The sequence below is a fragment of the Chiroxiphia lanceolata genome, chromosome 3 (genome assembly GCF_009829145.1).
Source record: "Chiroxiphia lanceolata isolate bChiLan1 chromosome 3, bChiLan1.pri, whole genome shotgun sequence".
NCBI classification, from domain to species: domain Eukaryota; kingdom Metazoa; phylum Chordata; class Aves; order Passeriformes; family Pipridae; genus Chiroxiphia; species Chiroxiphia lanceolata.
In genome coordinates, this window is record NC_045639.1 from 30,651,715 (window position 1) to 30,671,960 (window position 20,246).

Below are 20,246 nucleotides of genomic sequence, written 5' to 3' on the forward strand. Positions count from 1 at the left end.
AATAATGTTGTGACAGCCATTCCAAGGACTGCAACCTGTATTTTATAGCTAAAATGAAATGCAGATAAAATTGTATATAATTTGGTTCTCTAATTTAATTTTAAAAAATCCATGTTAAGTAGTTGGAACTGTTCTACTTCTGTAGCTGTTCCCACACAGCTAAACTTGACAGAGAACATACTGGTGGTCTCTGTCAGATATTCCAGACACAAACATTTCTAGTGTAATTTTGCTCTAATCTAGATAGTGTAACAAGAACAAGTAAGCCCTGAGAAAGCCCAAGTGAAAAATATGGATCAAATATATTTTTCTGTCCTAAAGTTTCCTCAAGGCTCAAAGAAAATAATGTGTATATCATGTAGAATCCAGGAATTTAAATTTGCATCTAGGAGATTTTAAATTTTGTTATGTTCTATTGTCTTCTGTTGTCATCATATGTCACTGAAACACAAGCTAAAAGCTGTATATGTGAAAGAATGTGAAAAATCAAAGTTTTTCTTTTTTAAGGTATAGCACTATTTTATTTGACATTAATTGTATTATTTCCTTTTTAAGTAATACAATAGAAATATCAAAGACTACAATCAGTGAACTTATTTGGAAAACTTTACTTTAAGACTACTAACAAATAGCCAAGGCAAACTGAATTTACAGAAAGCAGAGAAAAAAATCAGTAAGCCAAGACTGAAATGAAATTTCTAGTATAATGACAAATAGCCACCAAAACAAAGCAGTAGAAGAATTACACATATCATTTGTGACCTGTGTCATATATTCCATTTCTGTTCTGGTATGAAGAACAGCTTACTTGATGTCACACAGAAGAGCCACTCCTCTCAATATCCAGTGGTCTGGAGACTTTACTGTCTTTAAATAGACCTCTGTAATATAGTTCAAATCTGTCCTCATGGGCTTTTTGTAAAGCGGACAAACATAGAGCCTGGGATCCCTAGGTTTGGTTGAATCAACAGCAAACATATGCAGCACAGGCAGCTGGACAAAAAGAACCTTTGGTGTAGATTCAACGAGAATGCTTCTTCGTTTCTCCCAGCCTGCACCTTCCAAGTAGAGCCCATAGATGTATACTCCTTCCTGTGTGAAGGGTAAGCAGATACACCACATGAAATAAAACATCTGTTTTCTAAAATGAGGTATTGTCTTAAACCATTAAATGGAATATATATTTTATAGTAAAAAATATCTAACATTGAATCTTTTCTAACTATGTAATCTTAAACTATGATATCATCCTTTTTAAGAAAATAATGTTGCTGAAATGGATGGCAATAAAAGTTGTTTAATAAAGTCTATATCCTACAAAATTTCATCTAAAGCTTAATATAAATAAAAAAATTAACAAGTGGTACAATTAGATAGTTGTTTTAAAAAAATATTTTTCTAGCTTAAGAAAATAAAATCTTCATACTTAGTATTTTTCTTCTGTGCAAAACCAGCAAGGTGAAGGCAAGAGTAACTTTGTCCTCTATCAATCCAAAACGACTCAATGATGCGTAATATAAACTAAATACCAAAATTAAAACTGAAACATCTCTGCATGGCATACATACAGGAGGAGGTGCTGTGATTTCTTCTCTGGTTTGCTTCAGCACCTCATTATGTACTGCGACTTTATCTAAAGCCCAGTCTTTATGCGCTCGAGTTGCCTCTTGTTTCATTGCTGTCAGGAATCCTTGAGAAATTAAGCCAGAGATTTAGTATTTATCTCACATGATCAAAAAAAAAAAAAAATCTTATTTGGTTACAAGCATGGTTCTTCACTGAACTTATAGTCAGAGTTCTATTGAAGAAAAGCACCCTGGTTAAGATAGAAATATTGCTTTGGGACAAAAATAGGAACAAATGACAAAAGTGGTATAGAATGCATTACACCGAGAAAAAGATTTTTAAATGGCACATACTTTTGTGGGGTTTTTTCCCCTTTTTTTAAATTAAATTAGTCTTTAGAGGTAAAGGGCTGAATAGTTTAAGCACAAGATGACAAAAAACTGAGCAGCAAAGAGGTTTGGGTGTGTTATAAAAGAAAAAGCTACAAAAATAGAAACACTAGTAGCAAATACCTGGTTGTTTCTATGTGTGGGAAAAGATGTCAGTGGAGTCACTAAAAACTCAGTAGCTGCTATTTTATGCTACCAGATGAAGAACTACTTGGAATTGTTGTAAAGAGATTGAGACAAAGAAAGAGAAGTTAAAATAGAGAACTGCACGCTTTGGAGTGAATTTCCTGGTGAGCAGTATTATGATTACAATAACTATATTTACTTCAACCCTAAACGTAGCACAACTTTTGCACTTAGCAGACCTCTCTCCAGCTGCAGGACTACTCTTTGTTTTGAACACAGATGTTGAAGCAATAGTAAAATTTGAGACTCTCTGTGTCTCAGGTTTGTTGGGTATTAGGCTAAATGTTTCCTTTGGTCAAAAGAATTTGGTCCATTATCTTACAGCATGAGTGCTGCTCTCGAATCACCAGAGATCAGTGTGCTTACCAGCTGTGCCATTTATGATACAAATGGAGTGATGTTTTGACTGGCATCTCAATACCACCTTTTAATGATAATTTGGATGTGCTCCAGGCACCTCAACTGTTTATGAGATTGGCTCTAAAAAAATTTTGATATTAGTACTTTCTACAGTCCTGGTCACAGGAAGCCCGGTAGGAACAAAAGCATCACAAAGCAAAGGTAACTCATAAAATATTCAAGAATTTCAGAGTTTAATCCTAATTAAAATGGTTGGCCTTCTGGGCTGCAAGTGTGCATTGCCAAGTCATGTTGAACTCATCAGCTAACACCCCCAAGTCCGTTTCCTCAGGGTTGGTCTCAATACCTTCTCCACCCAGCCTGTACTTGTGCTTGTGCTTGCCCCAACCTTGCACTTGGCCTTGTTAACCTCACAGTGTTCGCACAGGCCCACCTCTCCAGCCTGTCCAGGTCCCTCTGACTGGCATCCCTTCCCTCCAGCATGTCAACTGCATCACAGAGCTTGGTGTTGTCAGCAAACTCGCTGAGGGTGCACTCAATCTCATGTCCATGTTGCTGACAAAGATGTTAGCACCAGTCCCAATTCCAACCCCAGAGGAATGCCACTGTCACTGCTCTCCACTTGGAGACCACTTGTACCAGCATTCTGTCTCCGACACTAGACAAAGGCAGATGCTTAGTGAAATAACATTACATCAGGCAAAATGACACATAAATCCTTTCCCTTCTATGTTCTTCCAGATTCTGGCAATCTGGAGCTTAGGGACCTCACAACTCAAAGGTTAAGTTTGGACAATTATGTTTATGGCTACCATTGGACCTGTTTCCCGGGACTTTATCTAATCTCTTTTCTGAACTCATTTGTCTTTTGGCTTCTATGACATATTCTGGCAGCAATGAAAATATCTTTTCTACATGTAATATTAAATGAGATATGTAGTATAATCATTACATTATTATTACATACATTACTATTCAAGTCCTTTCAGTACCCTTACCTTGTGGATTAAAGAATCCAGTTATCCAAAACACATTTGGTCTTCCTTGAAATATCCAAGTAGACAATTGAGCATTTCTTTCTAAAAGTTCAGTAAACCAGAAGCCAAGTGTGGAAGAATCCCAAGATACTCTTTTCCATACTTGAGGAATTCGAGCATCATACATATTGTCAAGTGCATCTCTTAAATTCTAAAGCAATGAAATAATAATATCCAAAGTAAAGCAATCAAGGTAATAGTTTAAAACACAATATTCCATACGTAGTAAATATGCTTTACTTGCCTCACTCATAACAATAGTTCCTTCTATGGCTAATTTCAGATCATTCAAACTGTTGCGGACAATGGTGATCACTTTCTGCATGCGGTCAATTTCTTGACGTAGAAAAATATTCATAGAGTTAAGGTGCCCCATTTTAACTAAACGAGCTTTTACCTAAAATATAAAAGCACAGAAGGAATTTAGTTAAGTCTAAATTGTTGAAATGCTGTTGTCGTATAAAACATTCTAACTTTCAGTGTGTTCAGAAAAATAAATATTAGATCTGTATATTATTCAATTAAAATTTATCCCCTTAAAACTGTTGCAGTTTTTATTTTTTGTCCGATACTACCCAATTACACACGATTTTACTAGAATAGGACTTCACCCAGAAGGCGCAGGGGACTGCTGCACAAAAAGCGAAGACTGATTTTTTCCTATGTTTTCACAAGTAGATTTGGAAGTCCAGGCATAGTATCCATGACATATCTGCATGACCAATTGTTAGATGCCTTGATTTTAAATAGCAAAGCCTCATACCAATTCATACTGACAGAAAAAATGTTGTTGGTTCCTTACTTGAATCTGCTACTAGCTATATGACCTTTCGTTACAGTTCAGTGTTTCTTTTTTGGAATGTCTTATGTGAAAACTCAACAGAGAGAACAGTAAGACAAAACTAAAATTAGCTTGCCTCATGAGATTTGTAATCTGGAGGAAGTTTCTCTAGCATGTCTTCAGCTAAACGATAAACAACTGATTCACGAGTTTCTCCAGATCCTGCACCACTTTCTTTAGGCTGAATGTTGGTAATAGTATCTAAAACATCAGCTGATGTATTTCTTTGGTATCTGAGAGGATAAGAAATATGTTATAAATTACATAGGATTTTTTAATAGTTAGTCATAACTTTGTAGAACACACAACCTGCAAGTTGAGAAAAAACATAGAGTGTCATAAAGTCAAATCAAAACTCACACAAAATTGTTTTCCTTGGCATTCTGCAACAAGTTTAACACACTAATCATGAACAATGTTTGGTTTTCCATGGCTGTAAATGGTATGAGCTTCCCTCCACATACCCTGTTATACAGTTGATGTTTTTCTAATTGAGGGATAAGAAGGAGATCTGCAAACTAAGTTTGTGAGGTGGCAGAAAAACCTATCACAGCATTTCTAGAGATTCTGAGGGAAGGGAAGAAAATGGCATGTTTCTGATAAGAACTTCTAAATAGCTATTTGTTGGGAAGAAGCAACAAAAATTTCATAAAAAGAAACAATATTTCCCTCAGCTACTTCTTAAAAGTGAAATACAGAAGAAGGAAAAGGTGGAGGTATAACTCTGCAAAGCTGCCCCTTTATTAATTACTAAATTCATTCTGCTTTGAAGTATTTCCAGATTAATGATAAGAGTTGCTAGATTTACAGCACTGCAGGTTGAAATGTTGTGTTCCATAATGAAGCTTGGGCAGTGCTAATGTAAATTTATGTTCTGAATCAGTACAAAAAAAGTGAACTAAATTTGTGTGGCATTGGATGATAAAAAATAGTAGACCATGTCAATCCTTCAGTACAAGTAGAATTATAGGAGTATTTTTGTTACAGTGCTTTCCAGTGTTGTAGACCTATGAGAGGCAATAAGAAAGAAAACAGATACTGGAGTACTAGCAATACCTACTTTTACCTTATGGAATTAGGTACACAAGGAACATACATCCTGAGTCTGACGTAGGACATAAATTTACACTGATTCAAAGCATAGTTTTGCATGTCAGTTTTACTTTTCAACTTTCATGCAACACCCATTCCTTCTATTACTTTGTCATACCTAATTATATAAGACATGAAACCAAGGATAGAACATGTGAACTTCTAAAGCATCTAAGCTTTGGAGATAGTATCACAAAACTAAAGAAGCTACATACCACAGTAGTTAAACTAAATTTTTTTGTGAACTCAATTATAAAAACTATATATCAGAAATACAGAAGAAATACTACTGGGAGTTTGCTTCTCAGAGAATATAATTTCCGCTTCTAAATGTAGGAATGGTAGGGCTTTAACGATTTTTAACAACTCTTGACTTTAGACTCAAAACTCTCAATCTTTTTTTCAATTTATGGCCCCATTTAAAGAATGAAAGATTTATTCAAGACCACATATGAGTGGCAAAGATAAAATAAAATTTCTCTCGGACTTGTGACTTCATTGCTAATTTGGATGACATACTGGTGGCTGTAACCTTTGTCTGTGTCTTGCTTATTTAACAAGTAGTGATAAGAGAGATGTGCACCTTCCTCTTCACACTGCGAGTACTGTTCTTCCAATACTGCTATTGGACTATTTTACGTAGAAGGAATAGGTTCCCCAATTATTACATCAATTAAATTATAATATATTACAGAATTATAAAAATAGTCTTTCCCTCAGTCTAAACAAAAATAGAAACAATTTTAAAAAGAAAAACTTTGGGGAAAAGGAGAGAACAGCCTTTGAAAAATAACATTAAAGTAACAGAATCAAACGTTAGCAATATTTCTTTCTTGAATGACACAAGGTAAGAATCTTCTGAAGAGGAGAAATTTTGTGAATATTGTAAAAATAATAATTACAGTTTGAAGAAGAATAATTTTTTTGTAAATAAAATAGAAAAGACAAAAAGAAGTATCTCAATGTGAACATTATTGAAAATAATGTTCCAGTGTGAAAGTGAGATTAGAATAAAAAGAAGAAAATTCATTCACATACCACTGGGACACATTGAACATAAAAACCACTCTGAAACAAAATTTTTCTGGGCTTTGGAAAACTGTTAGAAACTTTCCTTTAGATTGCAAATAAAATGTTGAAATATAGATGCAAACAATAATGAAAAAAACCATCTCATAGGTTTGTAGAGGAAGTACCATATTCCTGAGAAGAAAATCAGTTATACATCATGGGGTGACCCTCATCACATGTGGACATCTAAGTGTAGATGCCTACAAAACAGATTTTGTCTAGATAGCCCAATTCAGCTCATGTATTTTAGATGTCTGCTTTATGACCAGAGAAATTGCGCTTTACAAGGATTTATTTTTCTCTGTTACAGTAAAGGAAGTCTTGGGTAACCATGAATGAAGCTACAGCAACATTAAGTTAATCTCATTTATAGTGTCAGTGTTGTCTAAAAGTAGGTATGTAAGATGAAGCACTCAATACCTGTTTATATTGTTTTTCCCTGAAATAGCATTGTAAAGCAAATTGTGTCATAAGAAGAAAAAAAGAATTAATTTTCTATGAATTTTGATTTACTCCAAAAAGCATTATTAGGAATATTTTTCTAAGAGTTTGGATGTGAAAACCTAGCACAGTTAGATAGTTGGAGTCAGTGCCATCAGGAATTTTCTGTACTGGAAGTTAAAATTGAGAAAAAATGCAGTGTGACAGGAACATTGCCTCAGCTTTGTGTAGAAAACAGCAATATCTATTGCAGCAGGGTGTTCACAACCTTGCATTCACCAAGGGACAATGGGAGATTCTTCTCTGTCTTCAGTTGGTTAATAGCAGCTTGCAGTATCTTTACAAAAATTCAGTTACATTTAAGGCTTCAGTAGAGAACAAACTGGGACAGGGTTTTCAGAGAAGATTGTCAGAATATTCCTTTCCCACTCAGATACCTGTTAATGATGTTGTTTTTGCAGAGGCTATGATTCACATAGCAAGTTAAAATCATTCTCTGACTTCAGGTGTTAATCCTAAGTGAAAGCATTGAAATTCAATGAAGCTTTACAGTTAGAACCAACAGATTGAGTTTTTGGCTGAACTGTAAAACTGTCACAGTAAATTGGAGAGATAACGTCTTGTCCTCAGTAATAGGAACTTGGAGAGGTCCTGGCTCTCTCAGGGTTCCAGTTCTAGCAGTTAGCCTTTTACATACAATGAGATGACTTGATAGGATATTTTAAGGAGAATTTGAACTTTTTATATTGTATGGGATGCTAATCCATTTGGTTTGTATCAAAAATAAAATTCAGACACAGTATCTGTGCATAATTGCCTATAACAGATTAAACGTGATTAAACATGGAAAAAAAGCATGAAACTGTTGAACATTTTCTCCAAATTCTAAAAAAATACCTATAAAGGAAAATTAAAAAAAAAAAAATAAAAGAACTAAAGCAGTAGGAATACGCTGAGGTACCAAATGGAAGAAAGAAAAACTCAGTAGTAAAGAGAAATCAAAGCACTGTTTCTATTTACAAAAGCTCCCCCAACAGTGTTAGTCCCAAGTTTCCTCCTATAAATTAGCTCTCCTACAAGCCTAATTTTGGATCTAAAGCAGGTGTCTCTTCAAGACTTTGTTTAGTTCTCTGTTAAGTCTTGGCTCTTCTTTAATCAATTCTGCAAGGGAGGTCTTGCAAGTATCAGAGAATGACTTGAAACAGAATCTACTCTTAGATTCTTTACTTCACAAGTATATATTAACAATGGTACTAGGCAGAGCTGACAATAAAACTGTGTACTGTTCTCACAGCATGCTTAGAATACTAGGCTCTTGATATGGCATCAGCCTCTCGACTTTGAGGCTGAAAAATGGTAGGAAATTATTGTTTTGTCCAAAAATGTTATATTATATATGTTATTACATATAATATATATATTATAAATGTTATATATTATTTTCACAGCAGCTCTGCATTTGAATAACATTTGTTTTGTTTAAAGTACAAAAATGCTATGTTAAGAAACAGTGAATGTGGACATAATGGAAATGCAATAATTCATGGCAGAATTATTATGAACTTCAGTGAAAAAAATATGATGATGCTCATATCCTTTCACAGGGCATGTAATATTAAAAGGAAATAAAAGTTAAGCTGTTACACAAATTATTTGGAATGAAAGTGAACCAAGTCAAAGTTTAAATGGAGTTAGTAGTTGGTGCAGTTGAAAAGTCTTCTTTAAATAATGGAAATGGCAGGACTGACAGCAACAACAATTCGTAGTTGCATCCAAAGACATGTTTGTAAAGCAAATGACAATACAAAGAACCATTTAAAAAGTGTGCACAGAAAAATAATATACTACTTTGGAACAGAAGGCAAATATTAGAAACTTTAATTAAACCGTATAGAAGTTTGTATCATATGTTCATTATAATTATTTCAATTTTAAAAAAATTGTAAAACCATGAAGACTAAGTAGCAAAAATTCCAACTGCTTCAAAACAACTTGAAAAATGTAGCTGAAGATACTGCATTCATAACCACGTGCATACACAGAAAGTGTTCCACTTCAGTAGTGAAATTCACATGAATCCTAAGTTTCCTATGAAAAATACACTTTACTTGAACATTTGATAGAGACTTGTTTCCAAACACTAAAAGAAACGTTCTCTTTTTTCAATATGTTGAGACATACTTACGTAATATCAGCATTAGGATGGAGACCAAAGACCTCTGGGCTGTCCATGGCAGGGAGTAACTGGATGTATTCAAAGTACTGTTCCAGGGTTTTGCACACTGGAATTTTATATCCAGTGTAAAAACAGAAATCACTCTCAAACATATTTTCATTAAACCATACCTGTGAAAAATCCAGGGGAGAAAAAAAAAACCCAACAGTTACTTTGCTACTTACAGGGCTTTTTAATTTCATTTTTGTTCTTGGGCAATTAGGGTTCTTATTTCAGCTACTACATCTAATTTTACTTCAATACAGAAGTAAAACATTAAGAATTCTGTCTGCTAAGTTTGAATTCCCACTAAGTCTTTTTAAGTTTCTGCTCCTCACTAAGGAGGAACCTCACTGCCAAAGAATGATGTTTTGAAAAACTCATTTTACTTTGAACAGTCTTATAAACTGGTGAAATGCGTATTCAGCAGAAAGAAGGTATTTTGATTTCTGTATTGCAACTGCTAATAAAAATGAGAAATAACTATTTCCAACGTCTCCTACCCTTGCAAAGCAATTAAGAAGACGCTTATCATAGTCATCTGTGACTCGGCCTCCATATTGTACTTCTCCAATCATGTAGCGTACTGTGTTCCATGATATCCCCTGGATGAAAGTAAAGTAAATGAAAGACTGTAGTTATAATATGTAAGAAGAAGGTGTCCAGTAATTTCAATATCATCTGAAGGTCATAAGGCTCTGAAATACAACCTGAAAAGATCATATGAAAATAATATTTTCCAATGTATTTTTTGAACTCAACTCTGTAATTTAATAGAAGAGTTGGGTTTGATCCTCCTAATATAAATATATAATCACAGAATCATTTAGGTCGGAAAAGACCTCTAAGATCATCTAGTCCAACCTTTGACCAAACACCAACTTGTCAACTAGACCACAGCATTAAGTGCCATGTCCAGTCATTTCTTTAACACCTTCAGGGATGGTGACTCCACCACCTCCCTGGGCAGCCCATTCCAATGCCTAACTACCCCTCCTATGAAGACATTCCTTCTGGTGTCCAACCTGAACCTCCCCTGATGCAGCTTGGGGCTATGTCCTCTCATCCTGTCTCTAGTTCCCTGAGAGAAGAGGCCAACCCCATCTGGCTACAACCTCCTTTCAGGGAGCTGTAGAGAGTGATGAGGTCTCCCCTGAGCCTCCTCTCTCCCAGGTTGAACAACCCCAGCTCCTTCACCCTCTCCTTGTAGGGCTTACTGTCTAGAAGTAATATGTCATTACATATCTAAAATATATATAATTTATTTCATTATTTCTTGTGTGACCTGAAATCACTCTCAGCTGCTACTGCCTCTCACCTTTCTCCCCACCTTCTCCCTATTTCTCATCTTTCTCTATTAGCCAAGTGCTGCTTTGCAAGGAATGGCTATTCCTTGCTAAGTAGAAAACCAAATGGTAGCCGTTTCCAAAACAGATAATGTATAGACTTGGTAATTTTAGATATAGAAGTGAGAAAAAACAATATCAAATTCTTAAGTTCTTAAAAGCTACGTATTTTTACATGGATAACAGCACACAAAATATTTAAGCTTGATTGTCTTGCAAAGAACTTGAAACTTTGATCATTTGAAGTTGCACTGAAAGGATAGCAATGAATAAACTATGACAAATAGTAACATGAGGAAAAAACAATTGCTGATGCCATACAAAGCAATTAAATATACTGTATGCAAATTTTAGTACATACCTTCCTGATGTCACATTTTTTTAGGTGATTTTGTATAAACTGAACACTGGCTGTAAAGTCTGCTGAGTTAAATTCATAGGGAATATTCCAACCCAGAGGCCCAAACTTGCGTCGCTCCTTAGGAATAAAATTAAAACCAAGTATATTTATGAAACAACTAATAATTTTTTTTCCTTATTAAAGTTCAATAATAATAGTAACAGCAGAGTAAAGATTTGAACTGGTGAAGAAAGTTAGCATAGGAAATGGTTTTCATACATGTCAATAATACAGTTAATATTAAGTTACACCATAAGAGATAAATAATTATAGAAAAAGCAACAGAATAATTCATTGCTAGCTTTACTAATCAGTGTATCAGTCATAGGTTTGCAATGTCTCGTGTCTATTTGGATGATGAGCTTTATATATTAAGTAATTAATTAATTCTGAATTTTACAGTTTTCAACTTCTTTTTACATATACTGTCTACTAATGATAGGTTCAAATTTTCAAGCTCCTGTATTTATGTTCAGTCATCCAAAGGCTTCTAGGTTGCTTCTTATGTCGTATCGTTTCAATGTATGGTTTCAAAATTCCACCACTTTATTATAAGGCTGCCACCATTACATTACTTAAATTTATTATTTCATATCTCTTTGAAAATAAAATTATAACAGTTGTGGTAACAGAAAAATAGTTGACTATAAAAGTAAGAGAATATGTTCTGTAGCCCAAACATTTTAAACATTCAACACTATTAGATTTCTCACAACTTTGTTACAGTCACCTCAGTTAAATCGCTCAATGATTTTTTTTCAGAAGGTAGAACAAATTAATCCAAGAAATTAAGAACTAAATTGCTGAATAGTGCTGACATTTATTAAATGCATAAATGACATTTTAAAATTAACTAAGTGATAACATAATTATCAGAGTTTATATTACCAGGTCACCAATGACTGACAGTCTTTGACATCTGAAGTAACATTTAAGTACCCTAGCTACAATATTTAAAAAGATCTAGAACTGGAAAAAAAAGCTCTTTTCTTTTTCAAAATCAAATATTGCTTATAAGCAGATGAGACAGCATTAACAATAATACCCTGCAGAAAGGTAAAATGATTTTCTGCCAAATTTTGTGAATTACTTCTTAAGCTATATTTATCATAATGATCTTGTCACCAAAGGATACTAAGAATCGGTCAGTTTAAAGGCAGAACAATGTATATTTTGCTTATTGATTGGCAATTCATAAATAAAATTTCTTAACAGATGAATAGCTGTCATAGTTTTAAAAATACTGATGGGTTGAAGAAGCCTAGATCTTCTGGTTCCAAAAGAACAGTATAATCCTGAGGCAGTACACAGAACAAATTTTTCACTGTTTAAAAGGTAGAAGGAGGAAAATAATGCAGAATACCATATCTTAATAGGAAACATCAACAAATTGTCCTTCTCTCACCATCTCCCTATACTGAAAATACGAGCTGCTCAATGGAGCCTAAGGCTCAAATAGTGGTTTATAACTATTTTGAGATCCTTGATGAAAAGAAGGTGCATTGAAAGAGCTCAGATTTTTGGTATGTATTATGAACTCAAAACTTATATATCTTTAAAATACGAAGTATAGATATTATTGTTCTCACATTGGAATTAATGTAGAAAACACGTTGACACAGGTAAGATAAAAACTAGATGCAGAGTGATAGAATTTTATTTAAATTTAGCCATCTAGAAAGTAGACAGCTACTCTAAGCTAGGCATCTGGATTGCCTTTAAAATCAGTGGACAGAAAGAGTGATACACGTCTAGAAAAATATTCACTCTTAGGGAAAGACAGCTGCGACAGATCAGCTAATTTTCTGTTTCAGAGGGCTTATCTATTTCTATTGACTACAGAAAGAGAAATTTTTCCCTTATGCCAAATGACTAACTTTTGGGCAGACAAAGTTAGATGAAAAAAAACAAATTCTAAATGCTCGTAGTATGAAAATTTTTTAAAATTTAAAAATATAAAATAAAAAAAGAATAAGGAACCTTGAAATATAGATTATAGAAATTAAAGCTTCAGCCCTGCAGCATGATACTACAATAAATATCAGAATGTGTTTTTTCAGGAACCTCTATTAAAGTGACTCCATATACTGTAGCACTATTTGCAAACTTTTTAAGAAATACCTGAACAGTAGAATGCAGGAAAGCTACAGTGTAAAGCAAAGGTTTCCACATAGGCAGGTTGCTTGCATTTAACAGATCCTGACTAATTCCGGAAAATGTTCTTTTCAATCCGGCACGCATACCTTGGGGAGGTTCATTTGTGAACTTTATAGCAATCTGTCATGTGAAAAAGATAAAGGATTTGGGTTTGTTTACTGAAACACAAGTAGCAATGCATGAAAATGTCAAAACTATTAGTTATAAATAAAACATAAATAGCTGAAGCATTGCAGAGATAAAGTAGATATATAGCTATAAACTGCATAAAATGAGTACATAGAATCATAGAACAGTTTGAGTTGCAAAGGTCCTTTTAAGGGGGGGGGGGGGCATCTGATCTGAACCCCCTGCAGTGACATCTTCAACTAGATCAGGTCAGTGAGAGCCCTGTCCAACCTGACCTTGAATGTTTCCTTTCAGGGTCACCTGCCTTACTGCCCCCATTGTAAATAACTACTTTCTTATATCTAATTTAAATCAAACCTTCTTCAGTTTAAAACCAGAACCCTTTGTCCTATCGCAACAGGCCCTGCTAAAATGTCTGTTCTCATCTTCTTTAAAGGCCCTGTTGAGTACTGGAAGGCCACAATAAGGTCTTTCCAGAGCCTTCTCTTCTCCAGTCATACCAGATTAGGCCACAAAAGGTTTTGAACATAGACCTTTAACTTATGTTGGTCAGAACCATCACTGACACTTGGCCATGGATCTGAGAATTTTCGTCAATGACGTGGAAGCAGTCCCCATGTTTTTCAGAACGAAAAGGTTCTCTATCCCTAATTCAATGACTGAATGATGGAAGAGAACTATCCAGCATGTATGACAAAAACCATGTTGTATTTCTGATCCCAGAACTTCACAGTAAGTACTAAGAAACCTCACCTTTTCTCAGATTAGATCTTTGTATTCCAGCGGCTACTCTGGACTCTGTGGCTACGTCTACATCAGTAAATTAGATTTACCAGAGAATATTCCCAAGGACTCTGGTCAGCAGGCATTGAATCCACATTTGTAATATTAGATTGCCACAGCCCCTTAGTTTTATTCAAACTGCCTAATGGGAATAGTGGCTACAAAATTTTAATCATCAAACTGTACCTGGAAATTATTTGGAAGAGTGCTAGTAAGCACAGGTTTTCATGTCAAATAATGTTGTAACTACTTACCCCTATGTGTTATGGCATTCCAGCGCTGGATAATGTTCATGGGACACACTTCAATCTATTAGTTCAGACACAGAGTGGCCTTACCAGAATCTCTATGCCTTGAGACACTAAGAAATGCTGGAGGAACCAAATAAAAACTAAGAATTTTTTTGCTCCGACAGTATGTACTTTTCTGTCTGGCTTGGGTAACATGGTAGCATGGACAGAAAAGGTAGTAAACGTCAGGCAGCCCAGGGGTAAGGACCTATCTGCACATATGTATTACGTGTTGTGTTCATGTGACTGTTGGACTGAATGGGAACACTCAAAAATCAGTTTCCACATTTCAAAGGATATCCTGTTCAGTTTTTGATGAACACTCTATATTAAAAAAAAATCAAAGCAAATTATTCTCTCCCTTCTTCTGAGAAGGAGCTTTGGTTTGCCAGTTATGCATTTTCTGGAACCCCTGAATATGTTAACATTTTAACAGGTAATGTGACACTATAAACTGGGAAATCATATTTGAAACATTTGAGATAAATACAGTGAAGATTCATCTAGCAACCCCCTCCGTTCTCTCGTCTCACTTTTAGCAAACCATACGTTTATATACCTCATTGTTCATAAAACCCTTGAAGATGCAGGATGAGTTCATTTGCTGTTGAGAGAATATAAGAGGTCCATATGGCTACCTTTCTATACACAGTCCATGGTGACAAGACACTTATTACTGGAGGTTGTCTCTAGATTCATTCAAGAAAGGAACACTTCTTCCCTTCTCATCCTAGATATCATGTGTGGTATCTATTTTTATTCAGAGATAATGAGAAACACTAAGGAGACTTCCACTGCTTTTAAGAGGAAAGGGAACACAGAAGTGTCAACATACAGCTATTACAGTAGATATTAGGTAGCATTATCACCCACTGTGAGAGTGCTGGGAACCACCATCAGTGACTTAAATGTACTTTGTAACAGTTTAGGCAATTTTCCTGGTACTGATGAAAAATATATCCTTGAGATCTACAGAACAGCCATTTATAGTTCATCCAAAGAAAAACAGGTTACTTCCTGGTATATGATGTTCTCTGAGATGTGCTATCCATGTGTGTTCTGTCCCGTTTACTCTTTATTTCAGGTAAGGGAATCTCTCTCTGTAAGAGACTAAGAGCAGTTGTGGGCATTAATCTGTTCACAAGGCATCTGGTTGGGCAAAAAAGGATACAAGTAAAGTAGTTTTTGTTTTTGTTCAAGTGTTGAACAAATAGTTTTTGTTCAAGTGTTTCTGTGTAACCTTCCTGTTAAAAGTGAAATTTGCATTGCAAGATAAGTCCATTTTTTCTTGGGTTTTGGTTTTTTCCCCCTTCATTTATTTAACTGCCATTTACAGGATTAATTTGAATAATATTGATGGCATGAAGTATCTGAATTAAATATTTGAACAAACCTGTAGCAGCGTAATTGGGAATTTAGGATGTTGTTCAGTAGTTATCCAAACTCGAAATGTTTCATTCTGGATCTCTGCAGTAAGAAGTGTCTCCAGTAGTTCATCCATGAAATCCAGTCCAAGATGACAATTCTGGAGTAGCACCCAGCCTCCCTAAATAATAATATCAACTATTACTATATACAATTTAGAACAAGTTATTCATAACACTAAACCCAACGGTCTATAGAAAAATCAATTTGGTTTTCCACGTAATTTTTTTTTTTACTTTTGTTCTGTTCCTTAATATGTATTATCATTTGATATGCTGGGATATTGGCTAAATCAAATAGGAAAAGTTAGTGCTAAAGTTATTTCCACCAGACTCAATATTCTAAGTAAAGTATCAGTGCTATCTAGTGGCAAAAAGAAGCAGTTCCTGTACACTCCCAGCAAAACACCAGTGATAAGCAATCCTTCATCAATCCAAAAGAATGTGAGTGGAAAAGTAACAGCTGAAATTTCTGGAATATATACTTTTTTAAAATTGATTTGTTAATAACATAATCTAAAGTAAGTGTAAAGAGCTGGTAATAAGACTCTAAAAGTTTTTAACTGCAATTAGTTTTTCTGCAATAAAAGCCTTTGCATGAAATTCAACCTCAGCTTATTTTGATCTTCTTCAGCTCTCAAATTCCATGAAAGCTCTAGTTTGATTATTATCTCTCTGAACTTCTGCTTATGAATTTAAATTCAATCAGCTTTTATAGCATCACTTTTGAAGCCTGATGAATCAGAAGCCTGATATTAAAATGGGACATGATTTAATCTGTTCTAAACAGTGATGTGTGGATTTCGTTACAGCTTGTAATTTCATTTCAGCAATTTTGTTTTAGCTCATTTAAAAAGAAATCAGTAACTTTTGGTGACAAAATATAATTGAAATATTTATGGTGAATTGATGGATATAAAAAAAAAAGGAGGGGTTTTTGTTTCTTTTATGGGGATCCACTTTTTTGAGCTCTTTAATTATCTTACATTTAGAATGAATCAGATCTAGTTTTTGAAAATTCGAAAAATTTGAAAAAAACCTGTAACACAGCACAGCAGTTTTAGTCATATTATATACTCTCGGCTAAAGATACAAAAACACCCAGGCAGATATTTGTCTTCATATTCACTATTCTGTTTTGTAATTTCGAATCTGGTGTTCACATAATGCCTCCCTCCATAAAATCTTTGCAGCATTTAGGCATGTAGTTCAGAAATTATTACTAGTAGCTCTGCTGGAATGCTGTTTAGAGTATTCTTATGTTTTTAATTAAGGGCAAAAGAAAGGAAGGGGTGACCCAGTTTTCACCATTGCAATGAACTGGAAGTTGAAAATGACCATTCTAGACATACAAACAAAGAAATATGAGATGCATGAGTTCATTTACACATAATAAAAAATGCCATTTGCTATAGAGATTTCTTTTTTCTCCTTTTGCAAAGTGGTGTATATCTATATTCCAATACTCATGTTCTGCTCTCTATTAGTGGAGATACTCTAGGCCTCCAAAATACAGACCATATTTTGAGTTTGCAGGCAACTATGGCTGTATGTCTTCATTTGCAACACTGTCCACAATTCCTTGAAGTGTCCAGCTGACCAGAAGGTCCCACCTGTATGCTGTAACTTTTATATTGTATTTGAGGTTTCAATTACCATCTTTCTCTAGCTGCTACTTAGGTTTTTCGTGTTTTTACTGTTTGAGCATATCATCTGCCATAACAAAATACAATATCAAATTTAAGAGAAAAATTCTTATATATTGATTGGAAACTCTTAGACATCTTTGAGACTAAAAGCCAAAGGATTGACAATTAAAGAAACAAATAATGGACACCAAATGGTGGTGAGGAAGAGGTGCCCTCACTAGCACAGGTGTGAGGAAAATATGAAGCATTATTAGGAGAAGGCATATCCTTCTGTATCTACAACTTTAAACTTTGTGTGCACTCATCATTTTATCTAGTAGAAGCTATGCAATATCTAGGTATTTCTTACAGGAGAGGGGAAAAAATGAAAAAAAAATTCCAGTAAAGAGGTGGGATGTGCAGGATAGGACTAGGACTCAATGTCATTTTACCCTTGGATAACAGTATAGTGATAAGTAAGGAATGCACTGCTTTTGAAATGCTGCTCAGTAGCACTGCTGCCAGAAGTATTGACTTGGACTTCACTGTCACATACACATCCCCCAGGGGAATGTTTTTCAACTCCAGCATTTAAAAAGACACGTTCACCCTGAGAAATGCCTGACAGTAAGATGAAAATATTAAAGAGATTGCATGCTAAAAAGCTTTTCCCCACCTGTTCTTTTGACACCTCTATGATTTTGCGTGCATGAACTTCTTGTCCTTGACCCATAGAGATGGTCCTACATTCTATAACATATTTGACAATACAAAATTAATGAACTTACATTATTGAGAAAAAGTAAGAATTCCAATTCAGTCCAAAAAACAGTGATACAAATACATCACAATTAAATACATTTTATGCAAAAATATGTATGTACCAAAGTAGAATCCCTTCATCATCATACTATGCTATAATGTATAAATTTTCTAAATAATGAAATTTTGTAAAATAACATTGAAACATCCACAATATTTACAGAAGTGAAAAACTGTGACTAATATTAGTATTGTCAATGTGAATTTGTGCCAAATTTTAATGATGCTAGAGCATTTGAAATATGATCATAGATTTTTCTCAACATGTACATAATGAAGCCACATAAATGAGCACAATGCATAGTTGTAAAATTGCATTTGTGAACATTCTAATGTGACTAATATAAAGAATATATCTATCTACTTCCAACTCAGTTTGTATGCACAAATTTTCAAAACTTCCATATAGTATAAACATTAAGTCCAGTAATATAAATGCAGATCTTGTGGGTTTGTTTTTTTTTCAAAGTAATCTTGTAAGCAGATTGCTGATTTTTACATTACCTGCAGTTTAGAGTTAAAACAAGAGAATACTATTGTCACACTAACAAAATTTTTTAAAAAATGAGCTGTTGGACAGATAGGGATTTAAAAAGTTATCATCACTGGGAAGAATGATAACAATTTATAAAAAAAATAGAACTGAAAACATTACTGTCCAACTTCACATGGAATGATGCTCAGCATATCGTCTTTTATTTAAAATATTATTTGTCTCTAAGATGATGGTTCAGAAACAAAAAGGAGTACAAAAGAGTTTAAGAAATACCTCTCAGAAAAAAATACTACTGAAATTACTTACATTACCCCTCTGTATCTTAATATATGACAATGAATAATTACTTTCATACCCAAATTAAGCTTCCTAGACAAGGAATCAATCTGCATAGTTGGGTCAGATCCCATAGACAAAAAACAGATGAGAGGTGTTCGTGGGTCACTTTCTTCCCAAGTTTTTTTTAAATTCAAAATAACTGGCTCTGTATATTTCTCATCCAAGGAACTTGCAATATATTTCCTGGCTTGGGAAAGTGTTCGATCTGGACACCAAGACCTAGAAATTACAAAGATAAAAATTCACTGCCTCTTTCTATTGCAAAGACCAGATTTAAATTATAAATTCTATTTTTATCAACTAGAGGGGTTTTTTTAATAGCATACATATATATGTATATGTATATATGCATACACACATTCATATATATGTTTGTAGGTTTATCTTTACAGATATTGTAATAGACAGAGCTGGTAGTCTTCCCTCTACTTGTGACTGTTCAATACTTTTCAGTTGCTTACAATTTTGCATTGGAATTTTCTGTTCTAGGTACCTTTATAAGGTTGGGACAGTCTCCATTTTAAACAGAACTTTTGTATCTGAGAACACAAGTAGGGAAATGTAAGAGATTGCTTTTGCCCTTTAGTAAAATTCTGCAGAATGATTCATTAGGTCTGTTAGTCTTTTAGGGTACAGACTCAAATCTTTTGCACTGTATTGCATTTGTGTTGGGGATGAGTATTTTTCCCATGGAAAAAAGAGACAAACAACTACTTTTGGATAAAATATATGACTTCAAAAAACTTACATTTATAAACTTATTATTTAAATACTTAAGACTTAGGTGCTTGCCTCCCCCTTTAGGGTGTGGAGCATTCAACAATATGGTATTTCCATCAGATTCTAGCCTTTTTTACTGCACAGGTTGAATCTCCTCCAAAAACAAATCATGGTCTAGTAAATAATGTTGCTGGGGGTTTTTGTAGTGTCTCTGATTTATTTGTTGCAGCACTTGGAAAGTATACAATGAGTGTAGGAAGATATGATCTCATGCATAAAGCAGCTGAATGCTGCTTTGTGGAAATCCATTTTATCCCAAGCTCTGCCACAGAGATCTTACACGATGCAAAAGAAGTCATTTATAGCACACTTTTCACATAGGGCTTTAGAATACCATTTTCACAATCTTTCTTTCTTTCTTTTTTTTTAAATTACTTGTTTAAAGCTATTTAAAATAGTTAATTTTAAAAGAAATTAAATTGAAAACTGTTTGAATGATTCAACTTTTCCATGT

At 34.3% G+C, this 20,246-nt stretch overlaps 1 protein-coding gene across 2 annotated transcripts in view; it reads right to left on the bottom strand.

The window, feature by feature from the left end:
- Positions 1-588: 588 nt before the first annotated feature.
- The window catches only part of DNAH8 (dynein axonemal heavy chain 8), a 129,128-nt gene continuing 109,470 nt past the window's right edge, over positions 589-20,246 (bottom strand). For both annotated transcript variants that reach the window (XM_032684441.1, XM_032684439.1), the window contains 12 exons: positions 19,029-19,231; positions 18,032-18,105; positions 15,697-15,849; positions 13,066-13,221; positions 10,906-11,022; positions 9,702-9,803; positions 9,169-9,329; positions 4,456-4,612; positions 3,783-3,935; positions 3,500-3,689; positions 1,569-1,690; positions 589-1,092 (listed from right to left, as the gene is read on the bottom strand). In XM_032684441.1, the coding sequence (XP_032540332.1) occupies positions 805-1,092; positions 1,569-1,690; positions 3,500-3,689; positions 3,783-3,935; positions 4,456-4,612; positions 9,169-9,329; positions 9,702-9,803; positions 10,906-11,022; positions 13,066-13,221; positions 15,697-15,849; positions 18,032-18,105; positions 19,029-19,231 (1,876 nt within the window). In that variant the 3' untranslated portion in view covers positions 589-804. The remainder of the gene's footprint in view (positions 1,093-1,568; positions 1,691-3,499; positions 3,690-3,782; positions 3,936-4,455; positions 4,613-9,168; positions 9,330-9,701; positions 9,804-10,905; positions 11,023-13,065; positions 13,222-15,696; positions 15,850-18,031; positions 18,106-19,028; positions 19,232-20,246) is intronic.